Below are 21,298 nucleotides of genomic sequence, written 5' to 3' on the forward strand. Positions count from 1 at the left end.
CAAATGTGCCAATTAAAAATTTAAGAAATCATTGGTCGTAAGACATATTTTGATTTCAGAGATATTAAAAGAAGTGCATCTTGGAATTCATGAAGTATGCTACCATATTTGCCACCATGTAAGACATATTTCCCCCCTCGTCTTATGCCCCTCCCTCCTCCCACTCTAGGCCACCTTATATTAAGTAGAAGAACAGCACAGAATGCTCAGCCTTAATGTGCCCCCCAAATTTCCCAAACTGTATCATAAGGTAGTAAAATATTTTGTCCCCTTTGCTCAGGCACCATTTTCATGCATAATATCAAAGTGCAATTTCTACTTTTCAAGTCCACATATCTAATTGCTCATAAGGCAACACTTTATCTTAAGTGGGAAAATTGTGTTCTACTTAAGAAAAAAGTTTTTTGGGGCACCTGGGTGGCTCAGTGGGTTAAAGCCTCTGCCTTCGGCTCAGGTCATGATCTCAGGGTCCTGGAATCGAGTCCCGCATCGGGCTCTCTGCTCAGCAGGGAGCCTGCTTCCTCCTCTCTCTCTCTCTGCCTGCCTCTCTGCCTGCTTGTGATCTCTCTCTCTCTGTCAAATAAATAAATAAAATATTAAAAAAAAAGACTAAAAAAAAAAAAGAAAAAGAAGAAAGTTTTTGTTTTTGTTTTAGAGAGAGAGCACGGTTGTTGGGGTTAGGGGGCAGAAGAAGAGAGAGAATCTTTTTTTTTTTTAAGATTTTATTTCTTTATTTGACAGAGAGAGAGAGAGATATGGAGAAGGTAGAGGAATGTCTATTATGGAGAGACCTCAGGAAGTGCTGGAACAGTCCTCGGACATTATGAAAAGAAGGAGGTGGTTTGGGAGGTGTGAATGCAGCCCTCCTAGGGTGAATCTGAAAGACGCCGAAGGAGGGCTAAGGTGCAGGATGGCTTCTGTGGATGCTGTTTCCTCCTTCCCTATCATTAGATGTTCCTTCCTCATCTGTGGGAGAGGAAAATACTAAGCACCACAGGAGGGCAACAGCCAGAACAAACTGTCTCGAAATTCTTCTATCCAGCAGGGAACTGTGAAATCACCACTCAGACCTAAGGACCAAGTCCAGGAATTTGTAATAAATGTCAAAATTTCTTTTGCATGTTTTTATCTTGTCATTATGGCAATTTTCTTGAGGTAAAAAGCTTGAAAGATGGACTTTTCAGATGCATTTTTCCTCGTAATGATTAGGGTCTCTGAGTGTCATTTAAAGTTCCTACCCTTTTTGAGCAAAATCTTCCCTGCTTTTTTCTTTTAGGCAAATATCAACATCCCAATGGGAGCCTTTCGGCCGGGAGCTGGGCAACCTCCCAGAAGAAAAGAGTGTACTCCGGAAACAGAGGAGGTGAGGAAAACTTAGCTGGCAGAGGTACCCCTGTCTATCCCTTCCAGACTCCTGACTAGAGTGGGGGGTGGGGGCAAAGGCAAGGTGACGGTCAGCTCCCCAGAACAACGGAGGTGTGAATAGATGTGGGTCAGAGTCACCTCATAGTATCTACATTTCTTTGTCTTGCTCTCTTAGCCATGAAACATACTGCTCCTCACTTCCCTTCAGCGATTTAAGTGCCTGCCACAGTTATTTGAAGATGCTGAGTTTAACATGCAGTTTGTTGACTGAGTAAGCGTGTGGGGGGGGGTTGGTGAGGGAGACTAGCCTCTCACATGCTCTCGGTCTGGCAACATTCACTAGCTCGGTAAGTTTCCCTCAGAGCTTATACGGAAGGGAGCAGGATCTTTAGTACAGCCTCCGATGACTGACAAAGCCCAGGGGGAGCTCAGGTAATATGCACGTTAAATTACTTGCGGATTCAAACAAAAAGCCCCAGTCTTTGGGTATTTCCTTTGAAAAGAGGACTTTGCAAAGGAGCCGATCAATTTCTGTCTTCTTTTCCTCCCTCCAATTCTTTACCTCTCCTGCAAGTTCAGATCCCCGCTTGGCTGAAAGGGAGGCTAAAATGAGTAAGTGCAGTAAATCGAGAAGGGTCCGTCTCCCCCCCCCCCCCCCCACCGTCAAATGTCTGCATTCCTTTACCAACTGTGACTTTTCTGATAAAACCTGGAAGGTCTGGTTTGGTTCTGAAAGGTTTTGGACCTTGTCAATTCGCATAAGACAGGGAAAATGGAATTAAACAAGGCCACCAGGGCATAGCCAACTGTATTTCATCTTTTTAAAAAGACTTTTTTTTCTTTGAACTTTTGTAGGTGACCTTTTTGGTGATTGCCGCCCCCCCCCCCCGCAAAAAAACAAAACAAAAAAACACAAACCTATCACCATTCTAAAGTTTCCTAATAAAACTTCGGTTGCCTCTCATCTAACCCCTTCTTCCCTGTAAATAATTCCTGTCATGGTCCTAAGTCAGGAGTTTCAGTCTCCTATCAATAGAAAGATAATTTTTCAAAGAAGGAGATGGAGTATTTGAGAATCACCAAGTTCTGGAATTTCTGCCACTAAGTAACCTTTGATGAATAAGGATTTTGAACACACATGTTGAAAAGACCCAGAACTACCTTGTGTTTCTGGTACATAATCTCAAACTGTGATGCTACTGACCTGGCTACCCAGTTCACTCCTGATCATGAGCCTTCCCTTTGGGACTGGGCTCAAGCATTTCTGGGTCTATGTCTGCCAAATATGATCCACTCTTTTCCTCAAAGGGTTGCTGAGAGGAATCAGCAATATAACGGACATGGCACGGCCTCGCAAGCATTCAGTAAATGATTGTTCATCAATTGATCTAATTATCCCATTTTCATGATGGACTCCCAGGTCTGTTATTTGGCATGTTGTAAGAAAAAGGCATGGGGAGGTTGAAGAGAGGGCAGTGAAATTCTTCCCACACCTCCATTTATCTTTAATTAGCTTTTCTTCCCGTGTTTCCTTAAACTGTGTCTGTCACTACCATGGCCATCGGTCAAGAGGTAGCTTGACCCGGTTTTCTCACTAAACTGCTGGATGTCATAGTTGTTTTGGAGACTTGTATCTCATCTTCCCTCTGTGGTACAGACGACCCTCAGTTCTTCTCTGTGTATCTGGTACTTTCCTCCTCACAAGTGTCCCAGTCAGGGGGTTGGGAAAGCATGTTGCTCTCACTCTTGTCTGATGGTTCCAGAACCCTCTAAAATAGACAAGAACTGATATGGCCTGTTTGTGAACACCTGCTTTATGATAAGCCTCTTGTACAACTGGCTAATCAGTATTCTTCACAGGATGGAGGGAGTGAGGTATCCACAGAGACCCAGAGACACCAGGAGTGTTTCTAGAACTGAACTATACCTTTCACGTGGGGATCATGGGCTGGGAGGGGGAAGCTGAGGGGGGTACTCCGTTCCTGTCAGAGCAGAAATAAGCTTTTGGGACTCGTGGGGTCTTAGGTAGGGATTGGATCTAATGACTCAAGGCCTGATTGGAGTAAGTTTCTCACGGAAACAACATTGTGGGGGACCAGTTAGCAGCCTGGCTTGGCTACAAGGTGTGGTAAGTAGGATTTTGTGGGTTGGCCACCTTTTGTCCCATAGTTTGGAGGGGAAAATGGAATCTGAAATAAAAATAACTTATACAGCCACACCTTAAAAAAATTATCTTGTTTGCAAACCTGAAATAGTTTATGTATCTAGTTTTGGGATTTGTTGCCTAGCCTTGCATTAAGATAATCGCTGTATAAAATGGAGATCATAACGTACCATCCCTGAACACAACAGGCCACCTCGATCATAGCCAGTAGCTCACTGGTCTCAATCCTCACACCGTCTCTTATATGAAGAGGATGTCCCCCAGTAGGAAGTCATGATCAGCCTCTGGCTGTCTGACAAGGCCTGTGAGCCCTGGGTGGGCTCCATCTGCTCAGCCCAGCTAGAGTCTGGCATGTGCCCGACACAGAGGTCTTATAGCCAAGTCCTTACAAACAGGGCTCATCTTTTGGATAAGACAAGGCAGCTGCTTGCTTCAAGTGGCTTGAAGCACTCCACTCTGCCACCCAAATCTCTCTTTTGACCATAATTCCATCATTAGTAAGCCAGAAAATAGCATGTTGGGGCTTTCTGTTAATTATTTCCCTCTCCAACTTGTCCCTTTCACAAGATGCAAACACACTATTTAATTCCGGCCCCACTCCTTCCTAGCTGTGAGGCCAGGGGCAAGGTTCTCACTCCTTCCCTCCCTGCCTTGGGCCTCAGTTTCTTCAGCTATAAAATGGGGATAATAGTAGCAGATTTATAGGGTTGGTGTGGGGATTAGTGAGTTAGCATGTGTAACTCAGAACAGCTAGCAGTGTAAGTGTTTGCTTTTAGTACTAAGTCCTTGGTGTCAGAGCATGAATGAGCAGTGGAGAGGTTAGGGGAAAACTCAGCGGAGTGTCTGCTAGTAAAGGGGGAGATGAAGGAAAAATAGTAGAAAACGGTTCACCATCCTGGCAAATTTTACAAATGCTCTGTCACTCCACAGGGGAATGTTTCCCTTGACTACAACCATTCCTGAAACTGGTAAAGGCGCCTGGGCTGATAAGCCCTTTCTCGAGCTCTCTTTATTTCAACCAAAGAATGTCTTCCATGTCCCTTCTCAATTCAAATATCCGCGTACAGAAGAAAAAAAATTATTAGCCAAAGGGAGCCATCTGGAGCCCTGCTTACTCATGCCTTTATTTATTATAAGTCTTACAATAAATTTTAGAAGAAATGGAATCGGATTCCAATTTGTTTAAAAGACGAGAGAAAATTTGGTTAAGAATATGCCCCACCATTAACCCCTTCTTGAGTCAATGACATGTTTACTTATTGAATATATCCACTTATAATTTTCATTATATGTGACCATACTAAATTAAGTGCTAGAAATCTTACCTTATTAAAAAAAAAACACAGTGTACTGAGATTTTAATAACTTGAAAGGGCCTGATATTAAATATAATCATCCCCTATCCATGTATGTTCACATAATACATCTTTGTACATAGACACATAACTACACACATTGGCTTTACGCATTAAATGTGCCAAAATAGCACATTTTGATATTACAAACACAGTGAATACGACGTACCCAGGAACTTAACAGAAGGAATTAGAAACATTTTTCTTCTTCATGCTTCTTTATTAAGATCTACCCACCTAACAACCATGGGAACATTTGTAAGTGAGGAAACATTTTTCATTTCACTGCTACACGTATTAAAAAAAAAACCCAATTTATAGCCTTGTTTCAAACCTCTTTCCAAAAGCCTAGCAAAGAACATTTTCAAATACCTGGTCCTCGAAGTGGATATTTAATAGTTTTAATGATTGCTTCTAAATCTGCATTTATAAATGATCAATGTGTGTGCCTGATAAAAGGAAGCCGAGCCTATGGCTTTGTACGTTGTTCTGAGGAAGTACCGTTTTCCAAATATTTACATCAGGTACAGTCTGCACTGAATTACTTTATCATTTTGTGTGGGAGACACATTAGCTCTTTCATCAGTGCTCTGCCAAGATTCAAAGAAAATGACCACAGGAAAAACCATCAGTCCTTAGGAGAACAGTACCTCAATATTTTATATGTCTACTTGCCCCTCAAATGGACACTTCTGTAAAGGACATGCCTACCACATAACTGGTTAGAGGTTGGGAATCTCAAACAGTTGCTTCCTTTTCCCTTTCGGTTCTAGACATTTTCGGTTTTAGACTTAGTTCTAGAGAACTAGACGTAGAGCCAGATGGGGCCAAAGCCCAGCATTAGCTTTAATACCCAAGTCACAGGGCTGTCTGGTTAGGCTGGCAACAAGGATGGACCAAGAGCTTGAACCAGAGGCAAACATGCGGTTTCTTCCTCCTCTTCCCTGAAGCTGGACTGTTCACTGGGTTGCTGGCCAAACAGATGAAGCCCTGGCTTAACGATAGGCTTAGACATGCAAAATGTTTATTGATGAGACTGCTTTTAAGGAAAAGTGCGAGTGTGATTAGACCCATGATGTGGGTGAAGAGGAGCGGGGCAGAGGGTGAGGGTGAAACCTCTTAGACCTCGCTGTGGGTCTAAGGAAAATTCTCGAGCTCAATTTCCTCCCCAGGAGTCTCTTGTCTCCTAGGAACGGGCCGGCCTTAGGATCCTGTGACTCTCAGTCATTGGGCAGGAGCAGCGGTGGGAAGTATGACCTCGATGTGGTGATGGGCGGGTGGCAGAGTGAAGCAGCTGGAGCCAGTCATTTAACTACCCTCCCGGGAGAAAACTGATCGGGGAGGCGTGCTCTTGTGGCTGCCACGGTGATCAAGTGTTCCTCCAACACCTTCCCTCTGGGGCCAGAGAGCGCCCCACCTCTAGCATATAAGGAATGAGCTAATAGGCAACTTTCTTCTGTAGCAATGACTTGGGAGTTCTAAGAGCCACACACAGCAAATGAACTCGTTCTGTTACAGTCACTGTGAATGTGTATATTTGGCGTGCATACACAGAGACATATATTTGTCCCTATGGTACATTGTTGGGATTAATCAGCTAAACAACAATGGATAAGTGCACACATCTGTACCAGGCATTGGAGGAGCCACAAAAAAAAAAAAAAAAATAGCATAGGACGTGGTCCTGCCCTAAAGCGGTAACAGCATAAAAACATTAACTAATAGGAAATTGGAAATCGTTCCCAAAGCTGGGAGGGCTTTGCTTATGTCAAGAAGGTTTTGCTTATGTCAATATCAGTTTGTTTATGCTTCCCAGAGATGTTGGAACAGAGGCTGGTAGCTACTATACCCCCACTGAAAAGATTTTAAGCTTCTGGACTAAGTCATTGTTAGAGGCAACTGTGCGCTAACATTGTACAGATCTCTGCTATTCAGGCATATCAGGATCCAAAGATGCCAGATTAAATTTGTTCTCATAAGGTGCTTCTCTTGGAAACACCCATCTCAACCAGCCTTATTTTTGTTAGTTATCAGATGTTGACTAGTAGTCTTGTGTCTTCTAAGTCACATGGAGATTACTTGTTTTCTTCTTCCAACTTTATTCCATATTTGTCTACAAACTTCAGATCATCTGGAAGTTTTGAGGGTGTCTTAGTAGTAGAGGAAGAAGTGACACAGCTAGAAGTACACTTTGGCAGGGACCAAATGCCTTTTTCAGAGAGCTGATCCTTTCTTTCTTTTCTTTCTTTTCAGGGTGTTCCTCCTACCTCGGATGAGGAGAAGAAGCCAATGCCTGGAGCGAAGAAACTTCCGGGACCTGTGGTCAATCTTTCAGAGATCCAGAATATCAAAAGTGAACTGAAGTATGTTCCCAAAGCTGAGCAGTAGTCGGAAGAAAGAAGGTGAGTGAAAAATTATTTCCTTCCACTTAAAAAGGCCGCTGTGAAATGGATTAAGGAAGCCTTCCACAGAAGGAGTCTGGAATTCTGGAAGCATTCATTAAGTACCAGGGCCTTCAGTTTAGACTGGTTTTTCTGGTGCAAAGGTTTTCTGGTATAGCCAAGCTTTGGGGCCCATTGTATCTCATAACCAGCCAGAGAGCCATCGGGGATGTTTGCCTGCCAACTCCTTTCTGCTCACCTTCATAGCTGTGGGAGGACAGGGTTGGGAGAAGGAAGATGCTTGGGAGAGGGCCCTGAGAAGTTTGTGACCTTGGGGTCCAGGGAGGGCCTCCGTCATCCCATGCCTCGGTTTCCTCACCCAAATGCCAGAAAGAGTGATGAGTTAGTCCCAAGGAGAGGCTCATCAGAGCAAGGTGCTGCGGAGTTCTGGAAGTGTAAAGGGGGTAGAGAGCAGTTCAGGCCTCAAGACAAGTAACCCAGGTGTGTGTAGAGCAGACCACAGGAGTCCAGTGATGACTCAGAATGTGCGTGAAGGAAGGGCAGGCTCAAAACTGTACCTGCCACCCTCCTGAGGACGCAGTGCAGGCAGGACCTGCAACCTGATTTTCATTGTTACTGGATCTGCTCAATGATGACCCCTCTGGGGAGAGCTCAGCCCTGAGCTCCATCTGCAGACCTGATGCGTGTGAATTCTGCCAGCAGGGGGAGTATGGAGTTGGCCTGTCCTCTCTTCCCAACTCTCCTGTGGGACCCTGCCAGCAAATCTCCCTTATCCAACATTACTGAATCCCACCATGCACAGCTTCTTCTTTTTCTTAAGTGAGGTTTAAATTTAGGAGAGAGGAGTCTATACTGATAACATAAAACTGGTATTTATCTGGCAGGTTGTCCCTTCATTCGTTCTTCAGCTGACTCATTTCTTCAGCCAGTGTTTACTGAGCATCCGCTACGGGCTCAGCTTGAGAAACATATTAATCATATTCCAAACGCCAGATACTGTGTGAAGAGTATCGGACCCACTGCTTCTGTTAAGCCTTATAATATCCGCTTATCGCTCGCATTCTTGAGATGAATCCTACGGAACAGTGGTTTTCCCCATCTGTTGTGCGTCCTCAAGAGGGCGTGTGACTTCCAAGTCAGTGCCGTCACTCACTTGCTGTGCCACTTCATCTCTTCCTCCCACCCGCATGTTACAGAGGGACGGCACTCTCTGGGTGGGCTTCAGGGTGAAATCCTCTGACTGTGTAGACAGAGGTAAGCACAGCCCTGGAGCCCTGCTGTGCCTTCTCCCGTAGACATAAGGAAGAAGAGAATGTTCTCTGAGACAATCCTACGTGTAGGGGCAATGCTACTTGTGTCATATTTACGGTGGCTTACTAGGACATTTGCAAGTCAGTTCTGCGCTAAAGATTTCTTTATAGGACAGAGAAAGAGGAGCTGTTTGGAGTTAAAAATCACACAACAGTACCTAGAGTTTTCAACACAGTTCCGTAAAAGAACAAAGGGGTAAGGATAAAATACCGTGGATTCTCTGACTGTAAGAATGAATCCCAGGAACTTGGTCAGGGACAAAGTGATGCCAGCAGGAAGTGACCTGAAGTGTGGCTACACACACTTGTTATTATTTATGACAGAATGAAACAAATTGATGATGAAACTCATGGTACTCAGTCCTGCCAAGCTGGGACAAAATACTCCAATAGGCTTGGGACGAAGCTGCAGAATTTAGCTATGAGAAAGCCCAGGGAAGGGAAATTAATGTTTTGTAGTATTTATTATCCTCGCCCAACCAAGGCCAGTTAGACACATGAATCTGTAATGTAAACTTTAAAGGATTTTGCTTTTATGAAATCCACGTCGACCTAAATTTAACCCCAGTTACGGTTTCAGAAGAACATGGTTTTGAAGATTCAAAAGAATGAGGTTTTAAAATGAGCTCAGAGAGGATCTTATAGTGTTATCTGGCAGTGATTACAGGAATGGGGAACAATACCAACTCAATAAAATATCAGAGAATACCCAGGACAAGTTTTTGTTCCTTCGTTTTCTCAGAGAGGATTTTAATGATTCCTCTTTTCCAAACAAACTCTAAAGAGGTGAAACCACTCAGAGAGGCCCATTTTTCCTTACTCTTACCCTACATTGTCAGGGTAATTGATCCGAATTCCAAATGAATTGTTGTAAGCCAAGGAATGATCTTTATTTCTTGTAGGAGAGGTATTGGGCTGGTTTGCTTTTGACCTATCAATTCTTCTCCTGCAATTATGTCAGATTTTGAGACTTCCATGGTCATGGTTTGTAGTCACAGAGGGAGAGCATTTTTTAAAACATTGATCGATTCAGTGGACTCCTAAGCAGTAAATATCCTGGACCAGCCATCATGTAGCCCCTTACTGGTTGGATTGATTTCCTCCTTCTTGGGCCACCACTTTGTCACCTACCTCACCATGTCCTGTTCAATGATTTGATCAAACATATTGTTGTCTGAAGTTCGAGTAAGTCCGTAGTATCACACACTGTGAATATCATGTAACCCAAAGCTCAAAGTCCAGGTTATAACTATTACACTAATTCAACAAATAAGATGGACCAGCATGTCCTTCCAGCTGAAATTAGTGACTCCCTTTAAGTGGGATTTCAGATTCTTTCCATGCCCTGTGCAATGGCTAGAATTGTTCATGGAAATTGGTTAAAAATGTTATGGAACAGGAACCAAAAAGACAGCGACTAGCCAGTTAGGGATCGGGAATCATGGCTTTTGGCAAAGGACTTAGGGGTTGGACCCAATTGGGAACTGGAGCCAGACTACACAAGGACAGCATGTACTGAGTCAAGACCAAGAGACACGATAGTATCCCAAATGGTACCCTAATCCAGGCTGGTAAGGGCATGGGGCAGGTAGGGTGTTCAGTCATGTACCTCTTGGGATTCTCCTGGCTGTGATTTAAGGTGGCCAGATGGTCATTTAAGCAAGGCCAGATGAAGAGACAGGACCAGCAGCAATGTCTGAAAACTAAGAGCCCTCCAACACTCCCGTGCCTGCTGTCTGCTGATTGATCAGGAATCCCCCATGTTTACAGTCAGAAGACACCATTGTTTGCTTGTAGCTACAGCAATGCTACCTCAGACTTCATAGATAGGGATGTGGGGAACCAAGAGGACTGTCCAGTGCTTGTGTCCAGCTCTCTGTGTCCATTTCTGTGCCTCTCAATCCTCAGATCAGACTACAGGGGCCCTGTAAAGAACCTTTATGACTAGCTTCTATACCATGGGCATTTGCTTCATTCTGTGCTAAGATATATAGAGGTCATACTTGGTGTCTGCTCTCAGGACACTTCGATCTTGGTGGAAAGATAAAACAGGCAATTTAAAGAATTAGACAGTGGGGGCACCTGGGTGGCTCAGTTGGTTAACCATCTGCCTTCTGCTCAGGTCATAATTTCAGAGTCCTGGGATCAAGCCCCATGTTGGGCTCCTTGTTCAGTTTGGAGTCAGATGTTCCCTTCCTCTCTCTCTCTCTTTCTCTCTCAAGTAAATGAATAAAATCTTAAAAAAAAAAAAAGAATTAGACAGCAGCTCAGTGATTCCAGAGCACCAATGGCTGTTTATGACCCCTAAGTAGGCAGTAAAGATAACCAGTGTTATGATTTGTGACAGGGGAAACTTATGATGGTTTTGGTTCAGGGACAGTTTGAAGGAGGTGGTGGGAACGGAATAGTTTAACAGAGGCTGGGAATTAGCTTCTGGACTTATGGAATATCCAGAAAATGATTAATTGACAAGCCTAGTGAGATCAAACAGCTCCTCTAGAGCAGTATCCTTAACCTTCTGGAACAGAACAAAACAAGATCCTATGACCAGCCCATACCATCTCTTGTCTTTTTTTCCAGCAGTAAAAGAACTCAATAATAACAAAGAATTGGAGAGGAAAATAAGTATTAAAGTGTTAGCCATGCAGCAGTTTAAAAAAACGGATTAACAAGGGTAAACCCTAAGAATAAGCCTACAGTTACATTAATGAGCATAAAAGAGCAGCAATCCAAAGTCCTTGGACTGATGAAGCCATAGAAAGAAACTCATTCTGAGGCTGCAGGAATTCTCACTCTCTGTGGTAGCCATTGTGGCTTGTCCACATGTTGTGTCAGCCAGACTCACTGTTGACCCACTACACCAGGCTTTCAGAAAGATGTGAAATTTAGTGATTCTTAACAACTTACTTAATAGCTTTTGGCCATGCATGTAAGTGGAAAAACTAGGGACTTAATCCCTATTTGCCATTAAGAACTAAGGAAAGTATCACAGAGGGAGACAAAGCATAAGAGACTCTAAACTCTGGGACACAAACTGAGGGTTGCTGGAGGGGATGGGTAGGGGGAATGAGGTAACTGGGTGATGGGCATGAAGGAGGGCTCCTGATGTAATGAGCAGTGGGTATTAAAGAACACTGACGAATCACTGACCCCTACCTCTGAAACTCATAGTACATTACATGTTAATTAATTGAATTTAAATTTTAAAAAGGAAAAAGAAAAGGAACTGAGGAAAGCACTTGCATTTTTGCATCAGGAAGACCAGTGGGCATTTTGCATGAGGTCAACCAGTGGACATTGGACCATTCTCTGAGAAACACTGTGGTAGGGCAGTGAGAGTGAGTTCCAATGATCTTCAATGCCTGTGTAGCCATACACAGCCCCATGATCTAGAGTTGGCCTCTATCCCATGCCCCATGTCAGCTAATCAGCCTTGCTTTTGGATTTTGTGGATTTGAAAAGAACCACTATAATACCCTGATAGAGGAGGTAGGCCTTCTTCCAACACTCTGCCCCACCCCTAGCATCTTTTGGTATGCTGTTACAACACTTCCAGAGTGATGTATTGGTTTTCTTGTTTATACATTCTTCATGATGCCAGGATACAGCTTCTTAAAGGCTGGGGTGGAGGGTACCTGATCCATCGTGAGCACACAAGGCACGTCTATAGCATATTACTGGTGCTGTGACCATAGCAAGTCTGGTGACCCCTAGAAATGTGTTCTTGTGACTTCCCGAGTCCTTGTGTTCTCAGGAAGATTACTACTCAAAATCAAGACTAGCTCTTCTTACAAAGTCTGAAAGTAACCCTGTTGACCATGATCAGTAAAGGGCTCAGAAATTTGACTTGAATTCACTGATTATAACTTCATTATTCCTATGGGAAACTGAAAAATTAGGGAAAATATCAACTCTGGCTCATAGTCTTCAAAGGGGAGAAAAAATATAAAACTAGAAGAAAATAATTGAATTATCAAGAGTTATTTCGGTTTATCTTTCAAAGACCATCTAGGTCCAGATAAGACATATTTACCAAACATTCATCCAAGGAGATGTCATTTCTGCTAGAAGAGAACATAAGTTGCTCATTACTCTTAAATGTTAAATATTACACATCATCGTTGTTCCTGCTGACTCAAGGGCTAATTTTGAGAGCGTTGGCAGGAGGGCAAATTGAGGTACCTGTCGTTTGATGAAAAATGCATTTAGTACCTAACACCAGACCCCTGAAGCGCATGATGCAGAAACTAATGGAACTGAAGGGAGGGATAGAGAGTTCAACAATAATAACAGCAGATTTCGGGGCGCCTGGGTGGCTCAGTGGGTTATAGCCTCTGCCTTCGGCTCGGGTCATGATCTCAGGGTCCTGGGATCAAGCCCCATGTAGGGCTCTCTGCTCAGCAGGGAGCCTGCTTCCTCCTCTCTCTCTGCCTGCCTCTCTGCCTACTTGTGATCTCTGTCAAATAAATAAATAAAAGCTGTAAAAAAATAATAACAGCAGATTTCAATACCCCACTTTCTACAACGGATAGAAGTAGACAGAAGATCAAAAAGGAAACTGTCTTAGTCTTCTGGGGATGCTATAATGGGATATCATACACTGGGGGGTTATAAATAACAGAAATTTATCTTTCATACCTCTGGAGATTGGGAAGTCTAAGATCGGGATGCAAGCAGATCTGGGGTCTGACGAGGCCCTGCTTCCTGGCCATTTTCTCACTGGATCCTCACACAGTGGAAGGGATAAAGGAGCTCTTTGGGGTCTCTTTTATAAGGGCACTAATCCCATTCCAAAGGGCTCTCCTCTCATGACCTAGTTACCTCCCAAAGCCATCACATTGGGATTACCGGTTCACCATATGAATTTGGGTGGACATAAACATTCAGTCTACAGCAGAAATAGAAGACTTGAATAATACTATAAACCAAATATACCTAAGAGACATCTATAGAATGTCCCACCCCAAAACAGAAGACGCATTCTTCTAAAGTGCACATGGCACGTTGTCTAGGACAGGCCACAGGTTAGGTCATAAAGTAAGTCTCAGTAAGTTTAGAAGGAATGAAATCAAGCAAAGTATGTTCACAGACCACAGTTGAATGGAATTAAAAATTAGTAACAGAAGGAAGTTTGGGAAATCCACAGGTTGTGGACCTTAAATAACACACTGATGAATGACCAATGAGTCAAAGAAGAAATCACAAGGGAAATTAGAAAATACTTTGAGACAAACAAAACCAAAAATACAATATCCTTGTGGGATGCAGCAAAAGCAGTGCTCACAAGGAAATTTACAGTTCTAAACACATACGTTAAAGAAGAAAGATCTTAAATCAATAACCAACCAATCAAATCCATATTAGTGCTCCATTTGGGGAAACATGTTCTTGATTATCCTAAACCTAACTGATTTCTATGTATGTGGCAGATGATTAAATTGATGTGTACATGGAAATATCCTTCCTTTCAAATGTAAGATGTAATATACTTTAAAAATCAATTTATATAAATACCATAACAGAAGGTGGGAACATCAAAATAATCACCCATAAGATCACCATTTTACTCAATTTGATAGCTGCCCCTCCAGTTGTTTTCTTCTGAGTTTACATGTTGGATACAGTACAACAAAGCTGTTAATGATATGGGATTTGGGGTTATCGGGTCATGGAAAGTTTGGTCCCATTACCTTTTACCTTTGCAGTTTTGAGCTCAGGGTCTCTATTCCCTCATTTCATAAAAAGTAGGAAATGGTGTCTTCCTCATCGGGTAGTCGTGAAGGATCAGGGAGATGTATAGATTTAAGAAAGCATATGTGGGTATGGCACCTGGGACAGGGTAATTAGGCAAAAATGGGAACCGGTTCTGCTTTTACTTTTCCTTACATAGCATCATTCACAGCACGTGTACGATTTCGTATCTTGCTTTTTCCACTCTACGTTTTCCCCTAAGAATATTTTTTATGCTTCTTTGTGGTCTCCAGAATTAAGATGATTTATTTCTCATAGTGTTTGGCTTATCATGATTTCATAACCTCTTCTCTTTTCCAGAAGACAAAGGACTGATTTATTGTTGTATACAGAACTAAATATTAAAAAAAGAAAGAAAGAAAAGAAACCCCTCCAAATATCTTCTCTGAGATTTGCTGGAAATTTTTCCTTCAATTTTAAAATGCTTCCTGCTTTGACTCAATTACAGAAGCTCTATTCACTTTCTTGGAAGGAAATGGCTTTATCCTGAAAATTTTCACTCTCTAGTGGAGCCATATTTCTTTTGATTTGTGATGTTCTTTTTTTTTTTTTCTTTTACTCTCCACTTGGTTAGGATAAAGATGAGTTCTGCTGTGGTTCTGAACTGCATCAAGGTTTTATTCATTCGTTTTCCTGACCAGCAAAGCTATTATTCTAAGCCCTGGTTACAAACTGTTTGGGAACAAAGTGCTCTTCAGGGTGAACATAAGAAGACTTTGAGCTGATTGTGGCGGTTGCTTTAAGAGCCTCTCCACAGCAAACACACAAACGCTATCCGGATGGGTCCCCATAAAACAGAGATCTGGAGGGCCTTGTGCTTGAGCCAGTGGGAGGGAGCTGGAATTGGGGAGCAGATCTGAGAGCAGAGAAACACACCTCCAGGGAGCGTGGTAGAAGGCCCAGGTGACTCAGAACCCAACTCTGTAGAGCCTTGGACACTAGCACATAGATTTCCATGGGCTAAGGGATGGTGACAGCCGGCAGAACTTGCCCTGCTTGCAACACATGGAACACATGACCCCATCTCCCTAGTTTGGGGATTGGTTGGGGGGGGGGCAAAATCTGCAGACTTGAGCTTGAGTTGTCACACCTGTAAGGAGGTATGGGTATGGGCTGCTACTGTCACCAAATGCGAAGACACCAGGGATGGTAGGAAATGTCCCACAGTGCCCAGGACGGGCCCCTCCCCCTAGCCCAAAATAAACAATGATCTAGTCCCAAATTGTTAGTAGTGCTGAGAGTAAGTAACCCTGATTTACCTAGTGTAAAGGTTGACGTCAGGACTGACTTTTTGCAAACTTACCTTTCCAAACAATCAGTGTGTTGTATTTTATAGAAATGAAAGCATTAATAAAAAGAATAATAATTAATGGCCCAGTATTTATTATCTCTTGACGGTCATCAGAGACTGAGGAATAAAAATAAACCCCTCTTAAATAGAATTCTTTTGTCAACTGGTAAACAAAATATATTTATGGCGTATGGTATATATGGAACATTCCCGAGTTGTAGTATTAGGCCTTAAACACAACTATTTTTTGTAGGTTATTTTTCCATCTTAAATATATCAGGAAGCAGTAGGTTATCTTACCAGCTCATAAAGTCTTTTAAAATATGAATGTTAAGCATTTGTGATAATCAGCACCAATGTCAATGTCATCATTTTTATTGCCCTCATTACCATTACTATATGTAGTATGTGCTCAGGGGATGCCCGATGCATGGCTTGTGCCTCATATACATTATCTCATTCACTCCTCACGCTGACTACATGGGGTCTATACGATGCTGCCTGGGAACTTATGGGGGAAAGAAGGCTAGGAGTGTTTACAAACTTAACCAGGGTCACCGCACTTGTAAGCCATGGAGGTGAGATGCAAACTGTCATCTGTCATACTCCGTAGCCACTCCTTTTAATTACTGTCACCCAACTGTATTCTTTTTTTAAAAAAGGATTTTATTTATTTATTTGACAGAGAAAGTGATCACAAGTAGGCAGGGAGGCAGGTGGGGGGTGGGGGAAGCAGGCTCCCCGCTGAGCAGCGAGCCCACGCGCACGGCTTGATCCCAGGACCCTGAGATCATGATCTGAGCTGGGGGCACAGGCTTTAACCCACTGAGCCACCCAGGTGCCCCACCAACTTCATTCTTTTAACATGTTCTCTTAGTTGTATCTTCCAGGCTTTGCAAATATTTCACTGTGTTAGGTCGGAGTAAAACAAGCAAAGGCTAAAGAGACTGCAGAAACTGTCACCTTCACAAAGAGGTGACACTGTAACTCTGACACGTTGCTTTATTCGTTCGTTCCTTTGTTCATTCATTCATTCATGCATGCATTCATTCATTCCACAAGCATTCATTAAGCACAAAGCATGTGCCAAGTGCAGAGGATATCAGTGTTGTCAACTCAAATACGAATCCGACTGTCTACCAGGCTTCAGGTGAAGGTGCACAACGCGGCCGAGGAGCACAATAACAATGTGCTCTTCTTAAAGGTCTTGAAAAAGTGGAAGGGTTAATACCCATAAATATCAGAGAGAGCATGAAAGAGAGAAATGGAGAGAAAGGCGAAGGGAAGGAGTGGACAAGGAAAGGAGAAGGGGTTGGAACGGCAGGGACCGTGGCCATGCTGGGGCTGACACGGCGCCGGCTCGGTGCTGACAACATGGCCCCAGAGGAACGCCAGGCCTCCGCAGAGGCCGCCTTCGCTCCTCTCTGGGGATGAGCGAGGGCTTGGCAGGCATCTCTGTGTCATCGGTAGGCAGCCGGCTCCTACCCCTGAAGGCTTTTCTCTCGTTCCCTCTCCCGCTGTGTGCAGCCCACACAGAAAAACTGGGGAAGTGAATTCCAGGCTGTCTAATCAGGCTTGGCTGCATCGTGACAACACTGCTCGTTTTAACTCCCTGCACACGTTGTGGCATTTGAAAAGAAGCAATCACGAGGAGCAAATCAAGACTTGCACATTTCCCTCGTACTCCCTCGCCACCGCTCCCTGCCTGGGAACTGATCATTCCACACCCTCTGGTTTAGGGCTTTATGCAGATGGCGAGGTGGTGGCTGCTTTCATCCCAGGCAGGGTCCGTCAATTGGCTTCTCGGGGAGGGAAATTTCTATTAAGCAGTCGACAGATTGGAGTCACTTTTGTCCAGGCAGGTGGCAGAAAGGCTGCTCGGAACAGTTCATCTTGACTGCTGGAAAGACAGCAGAAAGCAAGCAGGTCGCACTGCCCCAGCGTCATGGGCTGCCTTCTGTAGAAAGGATGGTGGCCCTTCCTCCCTACCTCCCCAGAAGACCTGCCCTGACATGTAGCAGGCACAGCCTAATCCTCAGCAAGGGATACACACGGCGCACTGCCTAGCTCTCATCTCGCCCCCGATTCTGGACGCAGATGATAGGGATCATGGCTGCCCTTTAGTTCCAGAGGCAGTGATTAATTTTTGAGAACTTACCGAACAGGTTTATTAAATTCTGAGTGTTCAAATATCCATTTATTTAGACTCAATTACATTTCATCTTTTAATAATTTTGTACATGGGTTACTTGGAATTTACTTTGGCTGAATTAACATTTTTCTTCATAATGTAAGTTAATAGCATGAACTGGATTTCAGTGGGAAGGTGGAAAGTACTGGAATGATTCATGAATTTAGTAAGTGAACATCCAGGCACTTACTATAGGCCAGGTAGCGCTGTCGGAGGAAGGTCCTACAAGGCAGGGGCCCTCCAGGAGCTTATGGGGCAGGTGGGTGACGATGACAGAGGGAACCTGAGCATGAATGAAGAAAAGACACAGGCTTTGGATGTTGGTGATGAAGATTCTAGAGAGGAGGTGGAAAACAGACATTCTACTGAAAGGAGGTTGAAGAGCAAACATGTTAGAGGTGACTCGAGTGTAGGTCGAGGTCCCAGCTTTGCTTGGTCTGTGATTTGGGTAATTGCTCTGTGTCTTTGTCTGAAAAAGAAGGAAAAGTAGCTACCTCACAGGTGTGATTTTGCTCCCTACCCTATGGACATTTTGCAACGTTTGGAGAAATGTTTGGTTGTCACACCTCAGGGGAGATACTATTGGCGTCTACTGGGTTGAGGTCAGGGATGCCACCGACCGTCCCACACTGCTGTCCAGGGTGGCTCCCCACAAGAAACATTAGTCGCGCTGAGGCTGAGAAACACTGAATTGCACGGTGTGTCTGAAGTCCTCAGGCCAGTGGTAGCTATGATTACTGACGACAGCATGTCACCACTGGTGACACTAGATGTACTAGAGTCTGGCAAACCTGCGCTCCGCTTCCACTGTACCACATAGTGCCTCTGTGACCTTGGGCAGGTTGCTGCTTACTCTGAGCCATATCTATAAATAGGAGCGATAATACCCATCTTAAGAGCGAACCATAAAGACATGGAGTGGACCCAGATGGGGCACCCGGCACCTTCGTTGGCCCCACACCTTGCCTATAGGCTTTGTTCTCTGCCCCTTTCTGCCAAGGGCAGGGATCTGTCCGTTGGTCGGTTTTTAAATGACATACTTGCTAAAGAGTAGCTCTGCATCTTTTGCCAGGGAATAAGAAAGAGCTCACTGACAGTGAAATCCCACTCATTGGCTGTGACTCAAAGGTGCTCACCATAGCCCCTGTGGAAGTCTCCAAGAGGCTCTCTTTCTTAGCTGCCGCCTACCCTGCATCATCTGAGCTTGAAATGTTCAAACGTTCTAAGCTGCACGGACACTCCTTCTCCTGGAGGAGGCACTGCAGCCCCATTTTTCAAAACCTGCAGCAGCTCCAGCTTCCCAAGCCCTTTTCTGGGCAGTAAAATTACAAACATTTCACTCGAGCACTTTCATTTTGTTTTGGAGACTTGAAGGGATTTCCATCCCCACCCCCCAACCATTTTTAAGCAGCAAATACATCTGGTTTGTAATTTCAGACTTTTCCCCTTAGAAAATCAGTGTAAGAAACATTCGGAAGGTCAAGCTGCCATTCTACTATCAAGGAACAGGGAAACAATGCATTTGAGACACCATTTTATGCAGCATTTCAAACGGGCTTGATGGCCAAAAAAGAGGCATCTCATCTTTTTAGGAATCTTTGGTGCACAGACTATGTACGGTTGGAGTCTGGTTTAGAAACAAAAAACAAGATCCGTTTGAATCTAAACATCCAGAAAGTGCCCTGGGTGTCTTCTCTATGACATCCTGTCCTGGCTTTTGCCCCATTCACATCCAACTTGCACCTATTCTTACTCTCCAGGAGTGTTCTCTCCCTCTTCCTGACATTATTTAACTTGATCATTAAGTAATGTTGACTTTGCAATAAGAGTGAAACAAGCAGGCAGACATTAACAAACACAGGAGCCAAACTCAGCCACTGTGAATAGGCCACTTACGGGGGAGGGAGGTGCATCAGGAGGCTTGTTTGGAGTTTAATAGCAAAAATGAAATCACATATTTTAACGAGAGGCTAATAGTAGCAATAATATTAACAAGCCCTTGCACTTGATTTTAAGAATTCCAAAGTGCTTCTGTGTTCTCTTGTGAGGCTCACAACAGTTCGTGAGACAGGCAGGGCACTGAATTTGCAGGTCCTTCTCATGTGACTTCCAACTTCTCATAGGGTAGAAGACTATGGGATGTGTCATCATCTCCTTCCAGAGAAAGTTTAAGACCAGTTATTAACCAAGCCTAGCTAAGTGTATTTATAAAAATGGGTGTGATCTCTTTTAATCAGGAAAGTAGGATTACCACACAGTCCCCAGCAGGTGCCAAAGAAGGGTTAGTTACAACCCACACCACGGGCCAGAACTGAACAGGCAATGGCTCTGGTTATAGGCAGGAGAATTTTTCTCATGGACATGAAAAGAGAGCTAGGATTAATCTATCTACTTCTATCTATAAATATAACTCAAAGGAAATGTACTATCTGAACTTTCATCTCTATGTATGGTTTTCTTGCTGTCTCATTTTAAACAATCATATTGTATCCTTCATTTTATTTCTTTAATTTTTTAAAAGTAGGCTGCATGCCCAATGTGGGACTTGAACTCATGACCCTAAGATCAAGAGCAGCATGCTCGACTGACTGAGCCAGCCAGGTGCCCCATATTGTATACATATAAACATCACACCAGCGCGCGTGTGTGTGCACACACACACACACACGCACACACACATTTGAAAATCAGGTTGAAATGTCTTCATTTCAGAAAGACCAGGTGACAAACAATTGGCCCCGGGGAAGACTCCAGTTTAAGAAACCCCGAAATCATCACCCTAAAGGTAAACTCTCCCAGAAAGCTCTCCATTGTCACCATCAGCCAAGAAATGGCATCCTGGATTCCCAGCAGAATCACATATGAAGTTTACTGCTGGTTATCTGTCAGGAGAGAGAGAGCCTGGGAATCATTCTGAGCCAAATCCAATTCAATTATGGACCAATTATAGATCTGCTTCCACTGCCAGGAATGGGCCACACCACCAACCCAGCTGGTTTCAGAGCCCCTGGCTGGCAGGGACTCCCTGTACGTGGGTAGAGGAGCTCATGGTTCAGAGAACACAAATTCGCCGAGAGAGTTTGGAGAGCAGCACGGACGGCAAATGGCAGTGTGCCCCCTGAACCTCCTCACCATCTCACTACCAATCTTTCACACTTGACTCCAGACCCCATTTTCCCTCGTGGGTGGCACCCTTTCTCACGATGTGATCAGATTACAAAATGCCAAGAGACGGCAGGCAGGGCTTTGCTCCCGCACTCGTGGTCAGCCCATCACGATCTTGCAGCGCTGGCCACGGTGCTAACGAGGAACACAGGGCCTGGATTCCCACATCACTACTGACAGCTTCACCAAACATGTAGGAGTTAAAATGCCAAGAAACTGGAGTTAAAAACTTGCGATAGGTGAAAATAAAGCTATCTCCATTAAGAATTACAATGACTTTGTGAAGTCCGGCTGGCACTCCCAG

The 21,298-nt window shown here is 43.9% G+C and overlaps 1 protein-coding gene across 1 annotated transcript in view; it reads left to right on the plus strand.

The window, feature by feature from the left end:
* The window catches only part of SMPX (small muscle protein X-linked), a 53,081-nt gene that overhangs the window by 14,117 nt on the left and 17,666 nt on the right, over positions 1-21,298 (plus strand). The window contains exons 3-4 of the mRNA XM_059386175.1: positions 1,277-1,363; positions 7,138-7,286. Coding sequence (XP_059242158.1) covers positions 1,277-1,363; positions 7,138-7,272 — 222 coding nt within the window. The 3' untranslated portion in view covers positions 7,273-7,286. The remainder of the gene's footprint in view (positions 1-1,276; positions 1,364-7,137; positions 7,287-21,298) is intronic.

This window comes from Mustela nigripes, chromosome X, assembly GCF_022355385.1.
Source record: "Mustela nigripes isolate SB6536 chromosome X, MUSNIG.SB6536, whole genome shotgun sequence".
Lineage (NCBI taxonomy): Eukaryota > Metazoa > Chordata > Mammalia > Carnivora > Mustelidae > Mustela > Mustela nigripes.